At 38.1% G+C, this 24,751-nt stretch overlaps 1 protein-coding gene across 1 annotated transcript in view; it reads left to right on the top strand.

Moving 5' to 3' along the window:
* CFAP36 (cilia and flagella associated protein 36) overlaps window positions 1-24,171 on the top strand; it is a 56,744-nt gene extending 32,573 nt beyond the window's left edge. Inside the window, exons 4-10 of the mRNA XM_037807109.1 lie at window positions 661-775; window positions 5,743-5,830; window positions 11,211-11,262; window positions 12,927-13,029; window positions 17,710-17,849; window positions 18,037-18,186; window positions 24,000-24,171. Of these exons, the coding sequence (XP_037663037.1) occupies window positions 661-775; window positions 5,743-5,830; window positions 11,211-11,262; window positions 12,927-13,029; window positions 17,710-17,849; window positions 18,037-18,186; window positions 24,000-24,101 (750 nt within the window). The 3' untranslated portion in view covers window positions 24,102-24,171. The remainder of the gene's footprint in view (window positions 1-660; window positions 776-5,742; window positions 5,831-11,210; window positions 11,263-12,926; window positions 13,030-17,709; window positions 17,850-18,036; window positions 18,187-23,999) is intronic.
* Window positions 24,172-24,751: the final 580 nt, after the last annotated feature.

The raw sequence follows: 24,751 nt of genomic DNA, 5'->3' as shown, positions 1-24,751 counted from the left end.
AGGTTTACTTCTGACTTTCAGTTGTATTCCATTGGTCTATATATCTGTCCTTATAACAGTAGCACTCAGAACAGACTTTACATAATAATTTGTAACTCCATCTCTTCCATGAAATTTTCTATACATAGGGCAATTACAGTTGCATTCTCTCATTACTAGTAGCTCATTACGCTTATTTTCTAGAATCCAATTTTTGGCATTTAGTTTTATTTAATTAGATTTTTTGTTAATTAAAGGATAATTTTGTAGTTAATAATTTACCATTAAACAAACAGTAAATTTCAAGTGAAAGAGTATAAACTGAATTGATATTATTATTTTGACTGAAAAACAAATCCAGATATTGATGTGGTAACTTTTAAAAAGTAAGCTAGATTGCTATGTTATTTTTCAGAGTAATTCAGCAATGGCTCATTTGGAGTGTATCACAGTAAACCTTAGCTTCCTGAAGTCTTGGTAGTTAGGAAAACCTCTTGAGAACTGTACTTCAAAGGCTTTTAGAATAAAAATCTTAAAATGTCCTTTTAAGTCATCTAATTGTAAAAAGCAATGCAGTATTTTTTAATTTAATGCATCGTTTTGCCGTGGAAATGATATTAATATGTGGCAAATAATTTTTAAAATTTAATTTTCATTTAACCTGGAGACTTCTTTCCGCAGGCCATTTTGCAACCTGTGCTGGCAGCAGAAGATTTTAGTATCTTTAAAGCAATGATGGTACAGAAAAACATTGAAATGCAGCTGCAAGCCATTCGAATAATTCAAGAGAGAAATGGTAAATTGTTAAAGTAGAAATTTAAGTGCTAAATGCATTTTTTTACTATTCAGATTATAATACAGTCTTGTGTAATTTTATTTCAAGATTGAAAGTCTGTGGCTGACTTAACGATATTTAAGAATGTAATCTTCCTGATTAGTGCGTATTTGACATCTGAAGGAAAGCATGCCAGAATTTGACTTAACAGTGTTTTGTTTCAGAGCTCTTTTTTTCTGCCCAGCCCTTGAGTTTATAAAATTTAGTGTTTTTTAAAATATTTTTTATTGTGAAATATAACATATATACATAAAAGTGATAACTTTCAAAGTACAATTTAACAAGTAAGTAATAGAACAAATTTCAAAGAATGTTATGGATTACAGTTCCACAATTTCAGTTATTTCCTTATTGTGAAATATAACATATATACAGAAAAGTGAAGTCTTTCCAAGTATGATTTAACAAGCAGTTATTGAGCAAATTTCAAAGAATGTTATAGGTTAGAGTTCCATCATTTCAGTAATTTCCTTCTATTTGTTGTAATACCCTAGAGACTTAAAAAAAAAAAATTATTAAAGGAGTCAGTATTTGTAATCCTTTGTTAAATCCTATCTTGTCAGTTGCTACTCCTCCCTTTATTTTGATCACTGTCTCAATCCTCAGGGATATCTGGGCAGTGACCACCCTAATTTTTTCATGTTGAAAAGGGGTATCAGCATTATGGGGAAGGGGGATGCATCTGGTTGATGTTCTTGAAGAGGCTATTGCCTCTGGGTTTGGGGACTTATCTGGCATAGGAACACTCTGGAGGATTTAAGTTTCTGAAAAATAAACTTAATGAATAAAACTTCTATTGAGTACTCAGATAGGGACCTAGGTATTCTTTAGGATTCTTGGAACTACTGTAGATTTGGGCTTGGCATACCATGGCCATTTGGAATATTTAGCTAAAACTTGCATAAGAGTAACCTCCAGGATAACCACTCAACTCTATTGGAATTCTCTCAGCCACCAAAACCTTATTTTGTTACCTTGCTTTTCCTCTTTTGGTCAAGAAGGCACTCTCGATCCCTCAGGGCCAGGGCCAGGCTCATTCTGGGAGTAGTGTCCATGTCACCAGGGAGATTCATTCCCCCTGGGAGTCATATCCCACGTAGGGAGGAGGGTAATGAATTTGTTTGCAGAGTTGGACTTAGAGAGACAAAGGCCACATCTGAGCAACAAAAGAAGTTCTCTGAAAGTGACTCTTAGGCACAACCATAGGGTAGGTTTAGCCTCTCCTCTACAGCCGTAAGCTTCACAAGAGCAAGCCTCAAATCAAGGGCTTGACTTATTAGGAAGGGGGTTCCTAATTTCACATAGCATATATTCTGTCCAAGATAAACAATCAGTGTCTCACATTATCTTCACTTAGTTGTATAGTCATTATCACTCTCAATTTTAAACAATTGTCATAACCCAAAACACCCCAAATCTCTTATCACCCCCTAATTATTTATCCCTAGTATTAGTGTGGTACTAGTAAGGTACTATTAAGTATAGTCCATAGTATGCAATAGGTGGTTTTCCCATATACCACTCTGTTGTTAACTCTTTCTACCAGTATCATACCTTACAAGTAGTTCATGCAAGCACTTATTTATATTTGTAGTGCTAATCTGTGAGATACATGTCTTTAAACAACCCCTTTTAATCATGTTTGACTTCAGTACGGCACTGATACTTATAATCCCATCACCTCTGTCCATTCCCATACCTTAAGTTCAACCTAGTTATCAGGTCTGTAGATACTAGGTAATTATTCCCCCTTCTCTAGTTTCTGTCTATCTCTAGGACTCCTGAAATTTAGTATTTTTGAATGGTCACTGTTACAGTTACTGTGGAGAGAAGGTGACTACTCTTCCTGGTTTATCAGTGTTGGGACCTTGTAGGGGACAGAGGTTCTCAAGCCTTATTGGAAGCACTTGGAAAGCTTGTTGAAACACACCTGGATGGACCCTGTTTCTGATTCAGTAGGTTTAGGGTGGGACCCAATAATTGCATTTTTAACAAGGTCCCAGGTGATGTTGCTGAAGCTGTTTCTCCTGGGCCTGAATAGAGAACCACTGTTATAGGGCAGTAGGTAGATGTGATTACACCAGCATCAGGTGGAGAAGAAAACAGAATTCAAAGCCCTAGTAACTCTCTTCGGCTTTTTTCCCTGACTCTGCTTGATCTCATTTTCTCTCCAGCTGTTCCTACTTTTGTTCCTTTCTTGGGTACCTGAATTATGTGTGACATCTGACTCAAAGCATCTGAGTTTCTTACCATACTTCTTGTTATTGTACCATCTCTCTTTCAACCCAGGTTCTTATCTCTGTTTCAGATTTCTGGCTCTCATAACCTGACCTTAATTCCTAGGTTTTTATTTGCTCAACAGATTCCACTGATTGATATTCTTCACCATGGCCTGTAATCTCTAATGGTTTGGCAGCAGGGCCTTTCCTTTGATTGTTTCTTACAGATTTGAGAGTGTAGTTCAGTTGTATTATTTGTTCCTAAGAGTCTGGAGCATGCAGCAAAAGGATGTCTAATGTTGCAGGGCCCTTGGGATGGATTCTCTCATTTGTCTGATGTGTAGGTAGAGACTCTGTCTCTTAGAGTCAACCAACACTTAACCAAATCCTAAGAAGCTTCCACAGCAGGTCAGAGTGCTGTTGTCTGTGGATAGGAACTAACCCTACCCTACCCTGAAGAATGCATGAAACAGTACTGTTGCCTTGGTGTAAATAAGTTTGGAAAATAGTTTCTTTTCCTTTGCCTTCATAGCATGGTTTGCTCTATAAAATCCTTTCCTCTGAATTGTTCTTAAACTATGCTTTATTCTGTGGGCTAGAGAATTTGAATAATTGTTTTACACTGGTAAAATTTGTCTTCAGATCAGTTTTGATAAAAGAAATAGTGAACATTGATATTGGCATTATATAGTTTTCAGTTTTGAATTTAACAGGAAACTCATTTAAATTTTAATAGAAAGGGAATAAATACATATAGCTCATAACAGTTTGAGGTTTCAGGCTGCCAATAACAGAAAACCCCAAAGAAGATGCCTTAAGCAATAGGAGATTATCATCTCACCAATCAAGAAATTCAGAGGAAGGGAGAGATGGAAGATGGATCCATGGTTGATTACTTACCGTGGCTCAGTGATGTTTTCAAGGACCCTGACATTTTCCATTTTTGTACTCAGGATCTTCTCTCATGTTGGCACTCTTGCTGCATTGAATGCAGACACAACCATTTCTCATTGTCAAAAGGGATGTTGCCTCCTGAACATCTCTTTTTCTTAGCAAGGCAACAATTTTATTGAAGCCCTCTAGGATTTTGTCCCTCAGGTCTTATTGGTCAGGATTGGGATCACATGCCTTTCTTGAACTTTTTGTGGGGGAGGGGGGGTGGGATGAGAAAATCATTATGAGTGGTTTAAACCAATTGCAAGTTATTCTTCAGGGATGGGAGAAGGGCCCAGCCTTTAAGTACTAAGCTGCTTGATAACTGCACACCATTTAGTTTATATAGCAGGGGAGGTGTTGGGGGAATGATGTGGAATAATGGGTGCTGTCAAGCCACAGAGTTTATTTATTTATATTTGAACATAAACTAATACTTAAGTTTCTGCCACAGAAGTTTTTTTTTTTTTTTTTTTAAGTACTTGTATGAAGAATGTTGCTTAAATTAGATCCAGAGGAGAGTACCTTGATTATACTCAAAACTGCAGGCCATATGAAAATTGCCTTTATTGTGAGAAAAACTCAAAAGGTTCTCTGGATTCTTGGTTCTGTCTTATCAAAGAATGTGGAGAAAATGCAAATCGGAACATTATTTTGATGATTTTGAAGTATTTCATACTGTGGAGTTGTTCTTGCCTTAGTACTTTTAAATATCCTTAGATTATTAGGAAAATAATTTTATAACTTTTGACTGAGCAAAAATGCACTTTAATGATTTGTAACAGTGTTGATTTCTTGTTTGTGATATTGTACTGTAGTTTTCCAAGATGATATTGTTGGGGGAAACTGGGTATAGGGGACATGGGATCTCTCAGTATTATTTCTTAGAACTGCATGTGAGTCTGCAATAATCTCAAAATAAAAAGTTTAATTTAAAAATACACTTCATCGTTAAGAGACTTAGAATAATAGAGTTTCTCTAAGTTAGAGAAGATCCAACTGCGGTAATCATATGTGGATAAAGAAATGGAAGGTAAAAATTGACAGACATCCTGCTAATGTTATGGCGATATAATTATAGACATGAAGTGATTTGCTTATCAGGAAGATATAGGTAATCAAGTAAATTAAATTGGCACTTAAAATTACTTGCCATAAAATCTTTTTTGCCATGGATTGAGGTAGATTCTGCCTTCTTTTGTAGTGATTAGACCAGGTGAGTAAACTGAAGCTCAGGGGCAGAGATTGTTATTCATCTTTATATCTCCTAAAGTGCCTAGCACTCTGCTTTCTGCAGGGCGTTGTTCAATAGTATTTGTTGGGGAATGAAAGAAGAGTATTAACATGCAGTTTCAATTAGCAAACGTATTTTATATTTTGTTTAGTGAGCTCTTTTCCCATTTAATGGATCACCTTTAAGAGCACAGTTTCATTGTTAACCTCAGCTTAATGATTTCTGTGGTAGATCCTCAGCGGTATGTAATTAGGGAAGATAATAGCTTATATTAATTGATTTTATATTTCCATATGTTATTGTTATTTTTAATAGGCAGTACAAGTAATTACTAAGAGACATTTCTAAGTAAAATTGTGTTCCTTTGTGGGACTTTGTTCCCAAGTCCCTAAAACAAAAAGTTAAAAAGATGATAATTAAAAAGATAATACCTTGGAACATTTAAATGATAGATCTTGTACCTCTTGATGAACTAGAATAGTGAGAAATGAATACTTTCAGTTCAATTGATACTCTTCTATGTGATCTTTGGTTTTAAACAGGTGTGTTACCTGACTGTTTAACCGATGGTTCTGATGTAGTCAGTGACCTTGAACAGGAAGAGATGAAAATCCTGAGGGAAGTTCTTAGGTACCTTTTTAAAATTATTTTTTGAATGAATCCTTGGTAATATTGTAATATGATCTGTATGTGTGCTTTTTACCCAAAAGATATGAAGAAGTAAAATATCTAGAATCTCTACTGAAGACCATTAGAGTGATTTATGCAGTTTATCTATTTAGAACTATGTATATTAAATTTCTTAATTGACAGAAGAAATGATTTTCATATGACTTCTACCAGATCAGCCCAATGGGAGGGCCTTTTCCCACTTTACCTATGGGAAAAAGTTGCAATGGACCCACCCTGATCCCTGGAAAGGGGTTTACTAGCAGGATACTCCCTGGTTTCTGGATCTTAGTATTAGAGGTGGCTCAGTCCAGGTGGCTCACAGTAGGAAGATGGGCATCCAGACTACACAGACTGAATAGCTGACTAGGTGGCAGGTAACTTGCAAGGAAAGGAGGACAGTCTGTTGCCAGCCACCTCCTCTCCCCAGTTACGTGACTCTCAGCCAAAAGTATGGCCTGAAGCGTACAGCCCCCTAGAAGTTAGTAGGCATTTCTTTTTCCTTTAGTTCTCTGGTCCCCTGATCCCTACAAGAGTTTTGGAAGGAAGGGGGAGTTGTAGAACCTAAATTTTTAAATCTCCAGTGAAGATGTACCAAGTTTAGGGCAAAAGGATAGCTGCAACTACCTGTGTAACTGGCAGAAGTTAGCCTTGGCCTTTGGGGGCCTTTCCTCTCCAGCCGTGCCACCCAGTTACACATGACCATCTTATGGCATCTTGTAGTCCCTGGTCCTCCTACTTCTTCCTACCTCTAAAGCAGAGGAGGGGTTAGGCAGGATGGTGGTTAGGGGGGTGGGTCTAGTGGGGAACTAATGAAGTAGTTCCAGGACTTACTGCTTACTTGCAGGAGATTTGAGTGGTTATGGGGAGGGAGGCAGATGAGAGGCCCTCAGTTGTCTAAGCTGAACCCAGCCTTTCCTGCTAGGACTTGCTCTCCATGGCAGGAGAAGATGCAAGCCTGAGATAACACAGAATGCTTTGATTTTATAGGTTTGAAGGGGTAAGGGTATTTGGTAATATATTTAGAGGATTGATAGGTTTTACTTGGACTAGTTGCTTTTGTTGGTTGACTGGTGTTCTGAAAATTGATCAGCATTGTACTTTTTTTTTTTGAATTTTCTTTTGAAATAATTTCAAACTTACAGGAACAGTTGCAACAACAATACAAACCCCATGCACAGAACTCCAGCATACCCCAACCCTGCTCCACTGATACCCCAGATCCACTAACTTTAACATCCTGTCATTCTACCATTTCTTTCTTTCCCTCCCTCCCTATCTATCATCCATCATCTATTGCTCTGTCTTCTGAACTGTGAGAGCAAGCTGCACACATCCTTGAACAAACAATATAATTCACATATACATTTCCCATGAACAAGAACATTCATTTATGCAATCACGTTAAGCGCAGCTAAGAAGTTCAAGAAATTTAACATTGATACAAAGCTTACATTCTATATTTCATTTTTTTCTTATGTCCCAACTGTATCTTTTTGAGCCTCCTCTCCTCCATCCTCAGATCCCATCCAGGATCATCCTTGGCATTTAGTTGTCATTATCTATTTAGACTTTTTTTTTTTTTTTCAATTGTAGAAACATATATACAGCCTAAATCTTCCCATTCCAACCCCTCCCAAGCATTCCATTAGTGGGATTAATCACATTCACATTGTTGCAATGCCATCACCTTCCCACCATCCATTATTAGAAATTTCCCCTCACCCCAAACAGAAACCCTACACTCATTTCTTATTAACTCCCCAATGCCCCTTCCCCCACTTCTTGTAACCCATACTCTACTTTTCATCTCTATGATCATATTCTCTGATACTTTCTTTGTGTTTACCGTGGGGATTAAATTTAACTTCTTAAATCTATAACAATCTTGTTTTCTTTGATACCAACTTAACTTCAATAGGACACATAAACTATGTTCCTATACTTCTCCATTCCCCCACCATTATGTAGTTCTTGTCAAAAATTACATATTTTATATTGAGTCCAAAACCACTGATTTATCATTACACTTTATGTCTTTTAGATCCTGTAGGAAGTAAGTAGTGGAGTTACAAATCAAAAATACAGTACTGTTGGTATTTATATTTACCATGTGATCTTTACTGGAAATCCTTATTTCTTTATGTGGTTTCAGTCAGTTGTTTAGTGTCCCTTCTTTTCAGCCTAGACAATTCCCTTTAGCATTTCTTATGGGACTGATCTACTGGTGATGAACTCCCTCAGCTTTTGATTATCTGGGAATGTTTTCATCTCCCCCTCATTTTTACCTCCAGGTGTTTGTGAATTTTCTAACTCTCTGATGGTTATTGACTTCTATTTGTATTCCATTGTGGTCAGAGAATGTGCTTTGAGTAAATTCATTTTTTTTAAATTTATTGAGGCTTGTTTTATGTCCCAGCATATAGTCTATTCTGGAGAAAGTTCTGTGATCACTAGAGAAGAATGTATATCCTGGTGATTTGTGATGTAATGTTCTATATATGTCTGTTAAATTTCTCTATATCTCTTTCTCTTTGTTTCTCCGTCGGTAGGGCTCCCTTTAGTATCTGAAATAGAGCAGGTCTTTTATTGGCAAAATCTCTCAGCATTTGTTTGTCTGTGAAAAATTTACGCTCTCCCTCAGATTTGAAGGAGAGTTCTGCTGGATAAAGTATTCTTGGCTGGACATTTTTCTCAGAATTTTAAATATGTCATGCCACTGCCTTCTCGCCTCCATGGTGGCCGCTGAGTAGTCACTACTTAGTCTTATGTTGTTTCCTTTGTATGTGGTGAATTGCTTTTCTCTTGTTGCTTTCAGAACTTGCTCCTTCTCTTCAGTATTTGCCAGTCTGATCAGAATATGTCTTGGAGTGGGTTTATTTGGATTTATTCTATTTGGAGTTTGCTGGCCATCTATGCTTTGTGTATTTATGTTGTGTAGAAGGTTTGGGAAGTTTTCCCCAACAATTTCTTTGAATACTCCTTCTAGACCTTTATCCTTCTCTTCCCCTTCTGGGACACCAATGAGTCTTAAATTTGGACGTTTTATTTTATCTATCGTATCCCTGAGATCCATTTCAATTTTTTCTATTTTTTTCTCCATTCTTTCTTTTGTTCTTTCATTTTCCGTTCTGTGTTTCTTGAAGTTGGTGAGTTGTTGTTCAGCTTCCTCTAGTCTTGTACTATGAGTATCCAGACTCTTTTTAATTTGGCCAACAGTTTCTTTTATTTCCATAAATTCATCTATTTTTTATTTACTCTTGCAATTTCTTCTATATGCTCTTTTAGGTTTTTTTTCAAGTCTTTTATATCCTGTGCCATGCTCTTCTTCATGTCCTTTATATCCTGTGCTATGCTCTCATTGTTTGTCTTTAGTTCTTTGATTAATTGCTCCAAGTACTGTGTCTCCTCTGATCCTTTGATTTGGGTGTTTGGGTTTGGGTTATCCATATCTTTTGGTTTTATCACACGCTTTAAAATTTTCTGTTGTTTTTGGGCTCTTGGCATTTGCTTTACTTGATAGGGTTCTTTTAGGATATGAAGTATTATTGAAACACCAGTCTCTGATTTGTCAGATCTACAGCTGGGTGGAGTACACTTTCTCTAACTGACCAGCAGATGGTGTCTGCGAGTCACCTATTCCCCTCAAGTCAGTTCTCCCCAACTTTGTCTTTGTGTTATGTGGGGTCTGATTCTTGTGGGGTTCAATTGGTGCACCAAGTTTGGGTGTGTTGTTGGTGCTGTCTGCCCAGAATGTGGGGCATGTGTCTGAGCGGTTAGAGAGGCAGGGCAGCTTTAATAATTAAACTTCCTGGGTGTTCCTGGAGATTTAAGGCTGTTCCAAGAGTCTAAACCTTCAGTTCAGTCTCGCCACAGATTGTCTCTGCCGCTGTCCCACAAGTCCTTGGTATTGGTGTATGGTCCCTGGGATTTCTGAGTGGGTCCCTCTTCCCAGCCATGCCCTTCTTAGGGCCTCTGCTGAGGGACAGCTGTGCTACGTCACAAGTGCACGCTGTCTCTCAAGGGAAGTTCTGGGCTGCCGGGCCGTGCAGGGGCGTTCTCAGCCTGCTGTGAGGATGGCTGAATGTGGCATGTTAATTTCCCCCTTTTCACATAGCTCCACCTTCCCAGCTCAGGAGCAATCAGCTGTGGGCGCACCAAAGGCTACTGTCCACGCCCAATATTGTGGCGTGTGCTCATGTTGTTGGAGACACTCTCCATCATACTGGGTCCCTTGGCGCATCTCTGGGCTGTGATGCCTGTGCCGAGCAGGAACATTCCCAGCCCACTGGGAAGATGGCTGCAAGGGGCATGGTTTTTTTCCCCTTTTGGCTAACCTCTATCTTCCTTGTTCTGAGACAGTTAGCAGCAGGTGTACAAAAGGCTATCTTCCACACCACATATTGAGGTGTTTGCACACCCTGTTCCTGCCACGCTTCACTGTGTGGTTCTTGCTGCTGTATCTGCAGCCGCTTTTGGGTTTTTTTTTAAAAAAAGAACTAGTCTGCCTCCAAACGCCAACCCACGGTTTCACCACACCGCAGCATGGCTGCCAGACATTCAGCTGGCTCACTCATTTGTTTCTGAACGCAGACTCCTGGTTTCACCGAGTGCATGGTCCCTGTGGATTTAGCAGACCATGTCCAGCTGGTGCATCATTGGAACTGGATCACTTTCTGGCTTTTATCTAGTGTTTTTCATGGAGGTGTTTTTTTGGCCTGTCTCACCTCGCCGCCATCTTAGGTTCTCCCAATCAGTATTATACTTTTAGATTTTGTTTTCTCAGGGCTTTTGGGGGACTGTACTACTGTGTAAGGGGTGGCCACAAAACTTCCTTATAAAACATGTATGAGAGTTGATTTGCTGTGTTTCTAAATCAGACTGCCTCAGTCAGCTGTTATAAAAATCAGTAGGTAAACTTTGACACAGTGGTATCAGCAGAGCTTTGTGAAAACTCAGGTGCCGGGGGAAAAACCGAGGAGAGAATGGGATTTTATTAAGGAGGGTGTAACTGGTCTCTCTATCAAATTTGGGTTTAGGATTTAGGTCTTTGTTCAGCTACGGGTCATTCATATTTCTAGAAGAAACATTTTGGTAAACCTGAATTTTACGTTGCTAACTATATTATGCTGTATATGCCCACGTACGTCTTTCCCACTTGATCGTAATCGGCTTTTGAAAAAGACTTGATTGTTTTCCATCTTTGGCCCCAGAATGTCTTGAAGTCTTGTATTTGTTGTAAGCTTAGGTTAACTTGTTGGTGGGTTGACTTTTTTTTGGTGGGGGGAGAGGGGGGCAAAAAAGAAAATTTACTTTTCTACCTTATTTTTGAATATTTCAGAAAATCAAAAGAGGAATATGACCAGGAAGAAGAAAGGAAGAGAAAAAAACAGGTGTCTGTAGAACATATTAATAAAACAAGTATTTCATTGCTGTTTTCTTTTGTTTGCAGCTAGTTTTGGCTTTTAAAGTTTAGCCTGTGTGGAACCACACAGTTCCTCAGAGTTTTCATATTTTCTTGTCAAGTCTATTTATGTTTAACCTTTATGTGTGAAGAATTACTATCTTTATAACTTTATTCACTTTATAATTCACCCAGCAATTTACCTTTTAAATTCTATAATAAAGACCAAAATTTTTAAAGTCTCCAAAAAACCATTATACCATTCATATTTTGGGGATTTCCTTATAAAGTTTCCCTTCATTTTATGAGTAAAAGATTAAGAAGAATGTTTTACTTTCCCACCCCTTTGGCTCCTTTACTGTTTTGAAACAGCAACCACAGCTACTAATGGAATGTTCCCTGCAGACTTTCACATTTTCAGTTTGAAGCTCAGTGATTCCTGGCACACTGTTCTTCCTTAGAACCAATTCCATCAGATTTCAAACTATTTTTTCCTAAAATTCCTAATTTTTCCTACGGATAAATTAAACATGTATCTGGCTGAAGTGAGGGAAGCTAATATTATTCCCTCCCCTCCTCTTTTCTAGCTGCCTCTCTTTCCAAATTTTCCTCATCTCCCAGGGGAAGGAAAATCTAGTAGAAACTATCCCTCAATCATTTGAAAGTCGCTTTCCTTTTTTTCCCCTTCAATCACTTTACTCCAAGGTACCTAATGAAGAACAGAAGAGAGAAAGACATTTTAGGATTAAGAGGTGATTTATGTATCTTTGAGTTCATTTCTTTTTATTAAATGTAGGTGAAGTTCTTAGATGTTAGTAAAGATTTTTGAATTATGAAGGGATAGAATAGAAACCAGTTCAAAACAGTTATTAGGAGACAATAGTACTAACTCGGATTTATAAGCAAACTACATTTGATTTAGGCTGCTTGCATAATATTGTGTTTTAGGGGAAAGTAATTGATTTTTGTTTGTTGTTCTTACTTTTTATTATGGAAATTTTCAAACACACAAAAGAGATAGTAATAATGACCTCCTTATATCCATAACCCAGCCTATAGGGGCTTATGATTTAGATAGCCATGAATTATCTGATAAGCTACATTGTGATTGGCTTTTCCTCTATTTTTAAGGAAAATTTAATTAATATTAATTTACTTAGTTCTTTCCAAAATTTAAATGACTTTTTTGGTTTAAATATACTACATTTTAGAAATGAAATAAACCAATTTGTGGCTACTGTAGGCATTTCACAGTAATGATATAGATTAAGTGGAAAAGTTTGCTAAAATTCAGTGTTTTATTTCACTTAGAGTATTTCTTGGTATCTTACTCAAGGTTACTAACATTAGTAGTAAGGGAAAAGACTAGGTTTGAACCCAGTTCTGGCTTTGTCCAAAGCCCTGATCACACTAGTCACCTTTAGCACTGCAGGATATGAAATGAGAATGTTTGTCTTCCATAAATCATAAAGTAGATTTTTAATTGCTGACAACATCTTAAAAACTTTGGAGAAATAGAACTTGTTCATTACTTAGTGGACATTTTTTTTTTTTACTAATTTACTTTATTTTTACTAATGACGTTGAATCCCTTAAGTAGTCAATCAAAATTAATCTAAAATGTTTTTTTAATTGTATTATGGATTCCTGAAGTTAGCAGAGGCTAAAACAGAAGGGCCCTCAGTACATGCTAGTGAAGCTGCAAAAACGAATAATTCCCAAGGGGATGGTGAACATTTTGCACACCCACCCTCAGGTAAGTTTGAAGGCACTGAACTTTCTCTAATAATATGATTAGATAAACATTGGTATAGAGTGTTTTCTTTTCTCATAAATACTGTTTCAATCTTCAAAATCCCTGGAAAGGAATATTGAAGCTGTTTTGGTTTGCTAAAGCTGACAAAATGCAATATAGCAGGAATGCACTGGCTTTCAAAATTGGGATTTATCAGCTTACAAGTTGACAAGTCTAAGGCTGTGAAAGTGTCCAAAATTAAGACATCAACAGGATGATACCTTCTCTGAAGAAAGGCTGTGCTCCTGGAGATCTGGACTTTTCTGTCACCTCACCAGGCACCTGGCGATGTCTGCTGGTCCTCCTTTCCTGGGTTTCGTTGCTTTCAGCCTCCAGCATCAGTGGCTTCCTCTCTCTTTCTGTATATCCTCTCTCAGCTCCTCCGGGGGGCTTTTCTCCTAAACTTTTCTGTGCTTTTTCTGTTTTATCCTCTTAAAAAGGACTCCATTAAGAGGATTAAGACCCACCTTGAATGAGATGGGTCACATTTCAATTGAAATAACCTAATCAAAGATCCCACCTATAATAGGTTTGCATCCACAGGAATGGATTAAAAAGAACATGATCCTTTCTGGGGATCAAAACTACCAAACTCCTACAAAAGCCATTGGTATTTAAAATTCTTTGTGAATTTAGCTAAAAAGGTGATAGGAAATAACAGCTGATGGAGAGGGTGTAGTCTCAAATTTCCACATGAGGCCTGGAATTCAGAGTGATTAGCAAACTTTGAGAGAGCCACCAGCGTTGCTGCCATGGTTGCAGCATCCAAGGAATGTTCACCTAACATTTGGTATTCTCTTCCTTGCCCACAATCATATGGTATCTGTGAGTGAGAAGTTGAACTTGTAAATATAACATTACTTTCCTACTGAATTTAAGCACAACTAGAAAATAGGTAGCCAATTTGTGCAAATGTTAAGTAGTCAGAAACTGTATATTTGAATCCAAAATTATTGTGGGAAATGTTAATGGATGAACTTGTTTAACATCCAGCAAATCAGATCAGATTAGATGCTCTGATTTCCTATATGAGAAAACAACAAGTAATTCTGAAAAAGAAATTAAATCCTGATCCTATGTTCAGTTCACTTTATCATGGGTTTCTGTGATTTTAAATAAATAACATTTTCTCAGTGAAAAAGAAAAACTCCATGAGGTAGATATTATGGTCTTTATTATCCACAACCAACCCCCACCTTTTTTTTTTTTTAACAAGTAACTCAGGGAAATTGAGTGGCTTGACCAAGATCACTTGAGTTCCCTCCTCTCCTCTCCCGTCCCCTTCCCTTCTCTTCCCCCTCTGCAGATTGTGCATAGAATAATCTCATTTGAATTAAATCTGAAAGTACCTGCTTTAGTATTGTCAGCTCTGTGTTAATTTGATGGCCCAAATTTAACTTTTTTGTTTTATGCAGAGCTAGGTACATTTAATGTTTCAATCTTGTGTCTGACATAATTTAAATAAATTTGCTGTATCTAATTCTTTTCTGGCTATTATGAGGAGCTACAGAACACTTGATCTCAAACTATATATAACTCATTTAAGCGCATTAATGGCAAAAACAGATGTCAGGTATGTTCAAAGGTAAAGTAATGATTTTAGTTTTCAAAAACAATTCTATTTTTAAGTAAATGGACATAGCTGACATTCTAAGAAATCACTTCATACAAAGTGATAGAAGCCCATTATGAAGACCTGATGTGGGAAGAATGGTAAAGATTTCCCTCCTCTTGTCTTGTCCCTTTGCTCATGCCTTTACCTGGTTCTCACACTTAGAAATGGATAGGATGTTGTTCTAGTTTGCTCATGCTGCCGGAATGCAAAACACCAGAGATGGATTCGCTTTTATAAAAGGGGGTTTATTTGGTTACACAGTTACAGTCTTAAGGCCATAAAGTGTCCAAGGTAACACATCAGCAATCGGGTACCTTCACTGGAAGATGGCCAATGGTGTCCAGAAAACCTCTGTTAGCTGGGAAGGCACGTGGCTGGCGTCTGTTCCAAAGTTCTGGTTTCAAAATGGCTTTCTCCCAGGATGTTCCTCTCTAGGCTGCAGTTCCTCAAAAATGCATTCTTAGTTGCTCTTGGAGTGTTTTTCCTCTTTTAGCTTCTCTGGAGCTAAAGTCTGCTTTCAACAGCCATCCTCAAACTGTCTCTCATCTGCAGCTCCTGTGCATTCTTCGAAGAGTCCCTCTTGGCTCTGGCAAGCTCACTCCTTCTGTCTGAGCTTATATATTGCTCCAGTAATCAAGACCCACCCTCAATGGGTGGGGCCACGCTTCCATGGAAATTATCTCATCAGAGTTATCACCTACAGTTGGGTGGGTCACTGCTCCATGGACATACTCAAAGGATTCCAATCTAATCAGCACTAAAACGTCTACCCCACAAAATTGCATCCAAATACATGGCTTTTTCTGGGGGACATAATATCTTCAAACTGGCACAGATGTCTTCTTAGATTGATTCCATTACCAGAGCCAACATGTGCTTTTTGAGGTTTCCTGGCTTTTTGATGCTCCTTTTCTAGAAATCAGGGAGGCTGTTTTGGGTTTAAGTACTTTGCTCTCTATGTCTGAGTTTGAGTATACAAAGATGTTCACAGCTAACAAACTCAAGGCAAGAACTGTTCAGAGGAAGTACATGAGTTGAATGTAAATGCTTACATGCATGAGTTCCCCTCATCAGAAATAAATTGAACTGTCCCTTCTCCAGCTCTGTGGTTCCAGATTTGGGAGCTAAGCCTATCTCTGCTAGAATCACTGTCAGTAGTAATGACTATGTTTTAACTGTCTGCATTTGATGACCAACTTGTTTAAGCTCATCTTTATTTCTTTTTGTAGCTCCCTGTCTGGGTTGAAGTATTAGCTCCAGCCTCATTTCTTCCATGGAGACTTCTCTTACTGCCCAAGAGCCTGTAGGCTTTTCTTCCTCCCACCTCACTGGCACTGTAGTGAGACCACTCATCCCAGGCTAGAGCAGTGGTTTTTTTCAAGTTTCTTGCTCACACGAAGTTCTATTTCTGGTTCTGCTATGTTGGCAGGGTTTTAGACACGCATACCATGTTGTCCCATCATGCTTCTAATTGTCAGCATCATTTTTATGTAGGTTCTTGCTTGTCTCTCGCTGCTTTCTTTTGTAGCCTGTGCACTTAACACTGAAAATGTTTTATGTTAAAAAAATCAGCTTAATTTATAATAAAAAATGGCTCAGAGAGGCAATTAGAATATTAATCCCCTCTCCTAGCACAAATCACAAAATATCTGGGAAATACTGAGCATTAATGTTACATATTCTTTCAAGTTCTACTTGCCTTAGGAATCTTTACATTTTATTAATTTATTGGCAAGGTTTATAGTTCTCTTCAAAATATAATTACAAATATTATTGATATTATTGACACTCTCCCAATACAAAAAAAATGTAGCTTTACATTAATTGTTCTGAAAATATAGGGTCATTTACAGTTTTTACCTGTGAACAAAGATTTTTAGTTTTTAATTTGTTTTTTTATTGTGGTAGCATAGTTATAACATGAAATTTGCCATTTTAAGCATTTTTAAGTATACAATTCAGTGGCATTAATTGCTTTTATAATGTTATGCTACCATTAACATCCTTATCAGAACTTTTCATCACCCCAAAAAGAAAGTGCGCACATTCCGCAAACCACCTCCCTCACCCTGGTAACCTGTAATCTATTTTGTTTTTATGAATTTGCCTATTCTAAATATTTCTATAAGTGGAATTATGTAATATTTCTTTTTATGCCTGGCTTATTTCATTTAGCCTAATGCTTTTGCGGTTCATCCATGTTGTTGCATGTATGAACTTCATTTCTTTTTATGGCAGAATATTTCATTAATGTATATACGACATTTTCTTTATCCATTTGTCTGTCTATGGACAGTGGGTTGTTTTCACCTTTTTTGGCTATTTTGAATAAAGCTGCTATGAACACTGGCATGTAAGTATCTGTTTGAGTCCCTACTGTGAGATGTTTGGGTTATACACCTAGGAGTGTAATTGCTGGGTCATATGGTAATTGTGTTTAACTTTTTGAGGAACTGCCAACCTGCTTTCCACAGCGGCTGCACCACTTTACATTCTCACCAGCAGTGCATGAGAGTTCCAGTTTCTCCACATTCTCACTAGTACTTATTTTCCATTTTTTTAACCATAGCCATCCTTGTGGGTATGAAGTGGTATCTCATTGTGGTTTTGATTTTGCAATTATGTTATTATTGAGGGATTAGTGCACTGTTGTTTATTTGGCTTATGTGGCAACCTTATATCACATGATAATATAGTTTAACCTTTATACAAGGATTTTATCTTTTTGTAGGTATAGTACCTTATAAAAGCAGGAGCTTTTTATTTGTTGAAATGTCATTATTCCTAAGATAAGAAACCATAAATAATTTTTAAAATTTGTTGAGTTCAAGTTTCTTGAGGGCAGAGACCATGTTTATTGTTCTCACCTAGTGACTGGTACAATATAGGCACTTACTCAGTATGTGTTGACTGAATGTCTAAGTGTGAGAAGAAAAGAAGTATTAACATTAGCTCATTTCGGTGCACCTACCCTAATATTTAATATTTCTTATGATATTCTAATTGGTCTCATTGTTTACTGCCAGAAGTTAAAATGCAGTTTGCTAATCGGTCAGTACAACCCTTGACAAGAAAGCTGGAAATGTTGCCTGAAACTTCCTCCTTCCCACAAAAAGGTCTGAAGATACCTGGCTTAGCGCATGCGAGCATGGAAGGACCAATAGCAGTAAGTAAAAATGTCATTTTAAGGACTATGAGCAATGTGACAAGGTGCTGGGAATGAACAATGTAAACAGCTGTATACTGGCCTTTTAATTTTGAAGTCAAACTTTTAATTGAATCAGTCAGTGGATATATGTGCCACTCATTATGTGGACTTGAATTTAAATATCTCCTTCTCTTATTTGACCCAGAATTTATCAGCCCTTGGAACAGAAGAACTCCAGCAACGAGAACAGTATCTCAAGCAGAAGAGAGATAAGTTGATGTCCATGAGAAAGGATTTAAGGACTAAGCAGATGCAAAATACTGAGCAAAAAGGAAAAGCAGCTGGGGAGGTAGAGGTATGGCTAGCTTTCTTGCATGTCAAAATTTGCACATCGAGAGTTGAAATTCTCAAAATCAGAATATATACAAAAAAGCCTCAAAAATTTTTTGTGTAGATCTGTTTATATTAAAGACTCTGCTAGTGCAACAGCTGCTAAGTCTTTTCTAGGCAACAAGATGGTTGTGATGATTTTCTGAGGTAGAAATTATAGCAGTTCTATCATATGTTTTTTTCTTAAGTTTCTTTACTTGCCCTGCTTTGAGTGCCTAAGGGTCAGTGGTCTATTTTGCCAGACTTTTTTCTTTTAATCCAATTTTATTGAGATACAGTCACAAACTATACAGTCATCTGCAGAATACAATCAGTTGTTCACAGTACCATTAAATAGTTGTGCATTCATCACCACAATTTTTGAACATTTTCATTACCACAAAAAAAGAATAAGAATAAAAATTAAAGTAGAAAAGAACACCCAAAACATCCCATGCCTCCCTATTATTCATTTACTTTTTGTCTTCATTTTTCTACTAATCTGTCCATACACTGGACAAAAGGAGTGGGAGCCACAAGGTTTTCACAGTCACACAGTCACACAGTGTAAGCTACATAGTTATAGAATCGTCCTCAAGAATCAAGGCTACTGGGTTGCTATTCGCCAGTTTCAGGTATTTTCTTCTAGCTTTCCAATACACTAAAAACTAAAAAGGGATATCCATATAATGCATAAGAATAACCCCAAGAATGACCTCTTGACTCTATTTGAAATCTCTCAGCCACTGCAACTTTATTTTGTTTCATTTCTCTCTCAAGAAGCTTTCTCAGTCCCGCAATGCGAGGGCCAAACTCATCCCTGTGAGTCACATCCCACCTTACCAGGGAGATTTACACCCCTCGGAGTCATGTCCCAGAAAGAGGGGAGGGCCGTGGGTTTACCTGCAGAGTTGACTTAGAGAGAGATGCCACATCTGAGCAACAAAAGAAATTCTCTGGGGGTGACTCTTAGGCACAATTATAAGTAGACTTAGCGTCTCCTTTGCAGTAACAAGCTTCATAAAGGCAAGCCCCAAGATAGAGGGCTCGGCCTTCTAAATTGGTAGTCCCCAATGCTTGTGAGAATATCAGTAATTCTCCAGGTGGGGAAGTTTCATATTTCCTGGTTTTCCCCTAGTCCCTCAAGGGGGCTTTGCAAATACCTTTTTATTCTCTGCCTAAGTTACTCTGGGATGTAGCGGGGCTTCACACTAACCTGTACAAACCAACCAGATTTCACTCCCTATTCAAAATTCCATGTAATTAGGGTGTTTGAATAAACTGACCACACAAGTTAGATTATATAGTGTGCTACAAAAATTATAGATTGTGCACCTAATGGAATCTCTTCCTTTGATCTTACACTGAAGTTGAAGTTTTAAAACACCGTCAATAGTGTCCTTTACCCTTTAGTCTGATTTACCTTAGTCCTAACCAAGTCCATTTTGTTCGTATCTCTAACTGAAGTCTGATCTCTTTTTCAGACTCTTTAACATTTGCTGTATGGGGTAATGCTGACATTCAAGCTGCCAGACTCTGGCTCTGAGTCTCAGGTGTAACATAGGTACCCAAAGTTCCAGGGACCAACCTGGTTATACACAAAGAGCTCAGCATCTCAGAATTTAGAAATAGCCATTACAACTCAGAGATAGATGTAACTGCCGTAGGAGCTCCCACTCGAGGAACCTTTACAATAAGACTTCCCCTGATAACCTGTGCTCTAATATTGAATTCTCAGAGTTTGCGCATTATAGTTAGGCCATATTAGTGAGGCATTATAATAGTTGTCTTTTCATTTCTGGTTTATTTCACTCGACATACTGTCCTCAATGTCCATGCACCTAGTTGCATACCTCACAACTTCATTCCTTCTTATAGCAGGTCAATATTCCATTTATATATACACCATAGTTTGCCGTTCCATTCATCAGTTGATGTACTTGTTGGCAACCTCCATCTACTGCAAATTGTGAATACTGCCACCATAAAAACCGCACTGTGCAAATGTCCATTTGTGACCCTCTTTTCAGTTCTTCCAGATATATAGCCATTAACAGGGTTGCAGGACCAAATGGCAACCCCATGCTTAGCTTCCTATGGAACCACCACACTGCCCTCCAGATGGGCTGCACCATTCTTATTCCCCATCAACAGTGATTAGTTAGATCCCTCTCTCCACATTTTTTGCAGAACTTGTATTCCTCTGATTATTTTTTTAGTTTTATTCACACACCATATATTCCTTCCTAAGTAAGCAATCAGGGATTCCCTGTATGATCACAGTTATACATTCACCACCACTCTATATGAGAACATTTCCATTTCTTCCATAAAAAAAGAGGAAGGGGCAAAAAAGAAAGAAAAAAATCACAACTAAAAAAAAAACCCAAAATTTAAAATACAGTAAAAAGGTCAGACAACACTCTCTATAAGCCCACTCAGCAGTTAAACTTGCTGCCCTTCCGCCAACGTGGGATGTGACTCCTAGGGGTGTAAATCCCCCTGGCTATGTGGGACATGACTTCTGGGGATGAGCCTGGACCCAGCATCGTGGGATTGAGAAAATCTTCTTGACCAAAAGGGGAAAGAGAAATGAAACAAAATGTGATTTCACTGCCTGAGAGATTTCAAAAGGAGTAGAGAGGTCACTCTGGAGGGTATTCTTATGCTCTATATAGCTACCCCTTTTTAGTTTTTAGTGTGTTGTAATGGCTAGAGGGAAATAGCTGAAGCTGTCAAACTGCATTGATTCTTGAAGATGATTGTCTAACTATGTAGCCTACACAGTGTGACTGTGTGATTGTAAAAACTTTGTGGCTCACACTCCATTTATCCAGTGTATAGACAGATGGATAGAAAAATGGGGAAAAAATTAAATGAAAAATAGGGTGGGATGGGGGGGATGGAATGCTTTGGGTATTCTTTTTTACTTTTATTTTGGGGGGTAAGGAAGATGTTCAAAAATTGATTCTTGTGATGAATGCACAACTATATGATGGTACTGTGAATAATTGATTGTATGCTGTGTATGACTGTAGGGTATGTGAATATATCTCAATAAAACTGTATTAAAGAATCTCATACCCCTCCCTTATATCCCCCTCTCATAGACATTTAGCTTTGGTATATTGCCTTTGTTAAAATTGATTGAAGCATATTACATATTACTGTTAACTGTAGACTCTAGTTGGCATTTATTGTATTTTTCCCCAATACCATCCCAATTTCAACACCTTGCAAAGTTGACATTTGTTCTCCCTCATGTAAAAACATTCTTACATTTGTACGTTCAATCACAATCATTGACCACTGTAGTTTTCACTAAGTTATATCTTCCCAGTCCTTGTGTCTTTCCTTCTGGTGTCCTACATGCTCCTAACCTTCCTCTTTCAACCGTACTCACAGTCATCTTTGTTCAGAGTACTCAGAGTATTGTGCTACCATCACCCAGTATTGTGCTGTCCATTTCTGGATCTATACAATCAATCCTGTTGAACATTTTATACTCCTTTAGCATTAAATGCCCGATCATTACCCTCTTTCTATCTCCTGGTATCTTCCTTTCTACATTCCAAGCCTCTCTCTCCTGTCTTTTCCTATCTGTCTGTAGCACTCCTTTTTTGTTCACAAACTCTCTCAGTGTCTATTTATTTGTAAATATTTAACCTCCCCCCGCCCCCCCCTTCATTTTTATGGACAGTTTTGCCAGATATAGATTCTTGGTTGGCAGTTTTTCTCTTTCAGTATCTTGACTATATCATACCACTGCCTTCTCACCTCCATGGTTTCTACTGAGAAATCCACACTTAGTCTTAATGAACTTCCCTTGTATGTGATAGATCGCTTTTCTCTTGCTGCTTTCAGAATTCTCTTTGACATGTGACAGTGTGATTAGTAAGTGTCTTGGAGTAGGTGTATGTGGAACAGTTCTATTTGGGGTATGCTGCACTTCTTGGATCTGTAATTTTATGTCTTTCATAAGAGTTGGGAAATTTTCATTGATTATTTCCCCTATTATTCTTTCTTCTCCTTTTCACTTTTCCTTCTGGGACACCTATAACACGTATATTCATGCGCTTCATGTTGTCATTCAGTTCCCTGAGCCCCTGCTCATATTCTTCCATTCTTTTTCCCATCTGTTCTTTTGTGTCTAGGATTTCAGATGTCCTGTCCTCTAGTTCAGTAATATTTTCTTCTGCTGTTGTTTGTCTTAATTGTGTTTTTCATCTCTTCTATTGTGCCTTTCATTTCCGTAAGTTCTGCCATTTGTGTTTTCAAGCTTATGAATTCTTCCTTATGGTCACCCTTTATATCCTTCGTCTCTTTTGTCACATTTTCCTAAACTTCTTGATATGATTTAGATTTGTTAGAATGTCTTTAATTAGTTGTTTCAACTCTTGAATCTCAGTTGAGGTGTTAGTTTGTTACTTTGACTGGGCCATATCTTCATGCTACCTGGTGTGGCTCATGATTTTTTGCTGTCTAGGCATCGGATTTTCTTGATTAGTTTATTCTGGAGGTTATCTTTTACCTTGGGTTTTCTTGTTGGTTTTCTTTGATCTCTGTGTTTTTCTCTCACTGGCCAGTTGTCAGATTGGTTCTGCTCCCTAGTCTTCCCCCAAATCAGGCACCCATCATGGTGTGCCATAATGGTGGGAAGTAGGCACTGGGAACCCCAGCAAGTTCACTGTATGTGGTAATATAGATCTGCTGGCTTCCAGTGGTGCTCAGTTTTCTGTCAGCCAGCAAGATCTGAGTTTGTTTTAGAATCCTTTAACAGTTGGGTTGTCCGTGTTTCTCAGCCAGAACAGGGCTGGGTTTCTTTGTAGGGCATGTAGACAAGCTTTTGTGGTCCTAAAGGGTCTGGAGTGTTTTTTAAAAGTGTTTCTATTTCCTTGCACTTTCTGGACTGTCAGCAGATGGCACTGTTTGATAACTTAATCATCCTCAGAGGATGCTTTGCCTCTGAGCACAGGCTGCGTCTACACAGGTAAACTGAGGGAGTCCAATGCCCTCACTTTGCCAGCCAAAATATGGCTCAGTGTGTGGCTATACCTGTGGCAGAGTATTCCCTTATCTGACTCAGTACTCCAGCCATTCAAAAAGCAAGGAAACAGTCACTGGCTGCTGCTTCCCTCAAGGGTGGAGAAAGGGTTTTCAGATCCAGAGCTGGAAACACAGTCGCTGTCCATGTTTTCTCAGTCTCTTTGTCCCTCACTGACCTGGGCCTTGAAATGTTCTGCCCTGTCTTCAGACAGTGGGGGTATGTCTCACTGCTGTGAGAGATTTTAAAATCTGTTTCCCTGGTGGGAGGGATCCCGTCTTTTCCATGCCTTTCCCACATGGAGACCAATTGAAAGGGGTGGGGGTGGGGTTGGCTAGCCAGTCTGGGATGGAAGATTCCTACCTCATATTCTCTCTCCTCAGTTTGACATTTGCAGTGTCCTTTTCCAGTCTATATCCTCCTCCAGAGTTTCAAATAATTCAGAATTGTCCTTTTTTTCTTTGGAGAGGAGTTTTCGGTAGCTCTTTACGTTGCCATGTTTATCTTCCTAAGCCTTTTGAAATGTTTTAATGTAGAGCAGCATCTGTAAGTGGTACACTAGCCACCTCCTCCCAGTAGGCTTTCCCAAGAGATTTTACAAAGAGATTTAGGGAACCTAGTCTACATCTGACTTATCTTCTTACTGAAAATATGTTGATCTTTGTTCACTTGCGGCAGCATGTTGGCAATTTGATTTTAGACAAATGAACTGATTTTATACTGTAGCCAACTTTTTTCTTTAATTTCTTTTTAAGGAAATGACAGAGAAACAAGAAATGACAGCAGAGGAGAAGCAAACATTACTAAAGAGGAGATTGCTTGCAGAGAAACTTAAAGAAGAAGTTATTAACAAGTAATTCTAAGAAACAATTTAGCGAAGCACAGAAATTCGAATTTTCTTAAAAATAAATTAATCCTTAAACCACGCTTGTTAGTTTCAAATATTTGTGTTCGTAAGTGCAAATATAAGCTTATTTTTACTATTTAAACATTGGAGGTGGAGGAATGTGGAGAAAGCAATTGTTAGTACAGATTTCTGGCTAACATCTCAGAGAAAACATTGTGAAAGAAACTATTTGACAGTACATTTTTTCACTCAAATTTGGTTGTTTACTAGGTTTGTGCCAGGCATTGTGCTAGGTGTTAAAGATACAATAGTTAATTAGATTGATAGGGTCGCATCCTTCATGGAGCTAGTTTGTGAAGAAGGCGCACTGTTAGAAAGGAGAAGTGCAGAAGTGCAGAAGTGCAGGGCTGACTGAGCCTCCATGAGAAAGTGACATTTAAGCTGATTGCAAGACTAATTGTGGAGAGAAAGGGGAAGGAACCAGGCCCTGTAGCAGGCAAGAATAAATAAAGCACATACTGAGGAATTTAGTGCAAGGTCGGTAAGGCTGGTATAAATATAGAATGAGAGGAATTTGGTTGATGTGATACTGAAGATAGGTGGAGTGTTGTATTGTGCAGGGCCTTGTAGGGAATGTGAGGATTTTAGATTTTATAATAG

This window comes from Choloepus didactylus, chromosome 17 (assembly GCF_015220235.1).
Source record: "Choloepus didactylus isolate mChoDid1 chromosome 17, mChoDid1.pri, whole genome shotgun sequence".
Classification (NCBI taxonomy): Eukaryota; Metazoa; Chordata; class Mammalia; order Pilosa; family Megalonychidae; genus Choloepus; species Choloepus didactylus.
The sequence above is the reverse complement of the archived record's forward strand: the minus strand, read 5'-3'. Positions and strand labels throughout refer to the sequence as shown.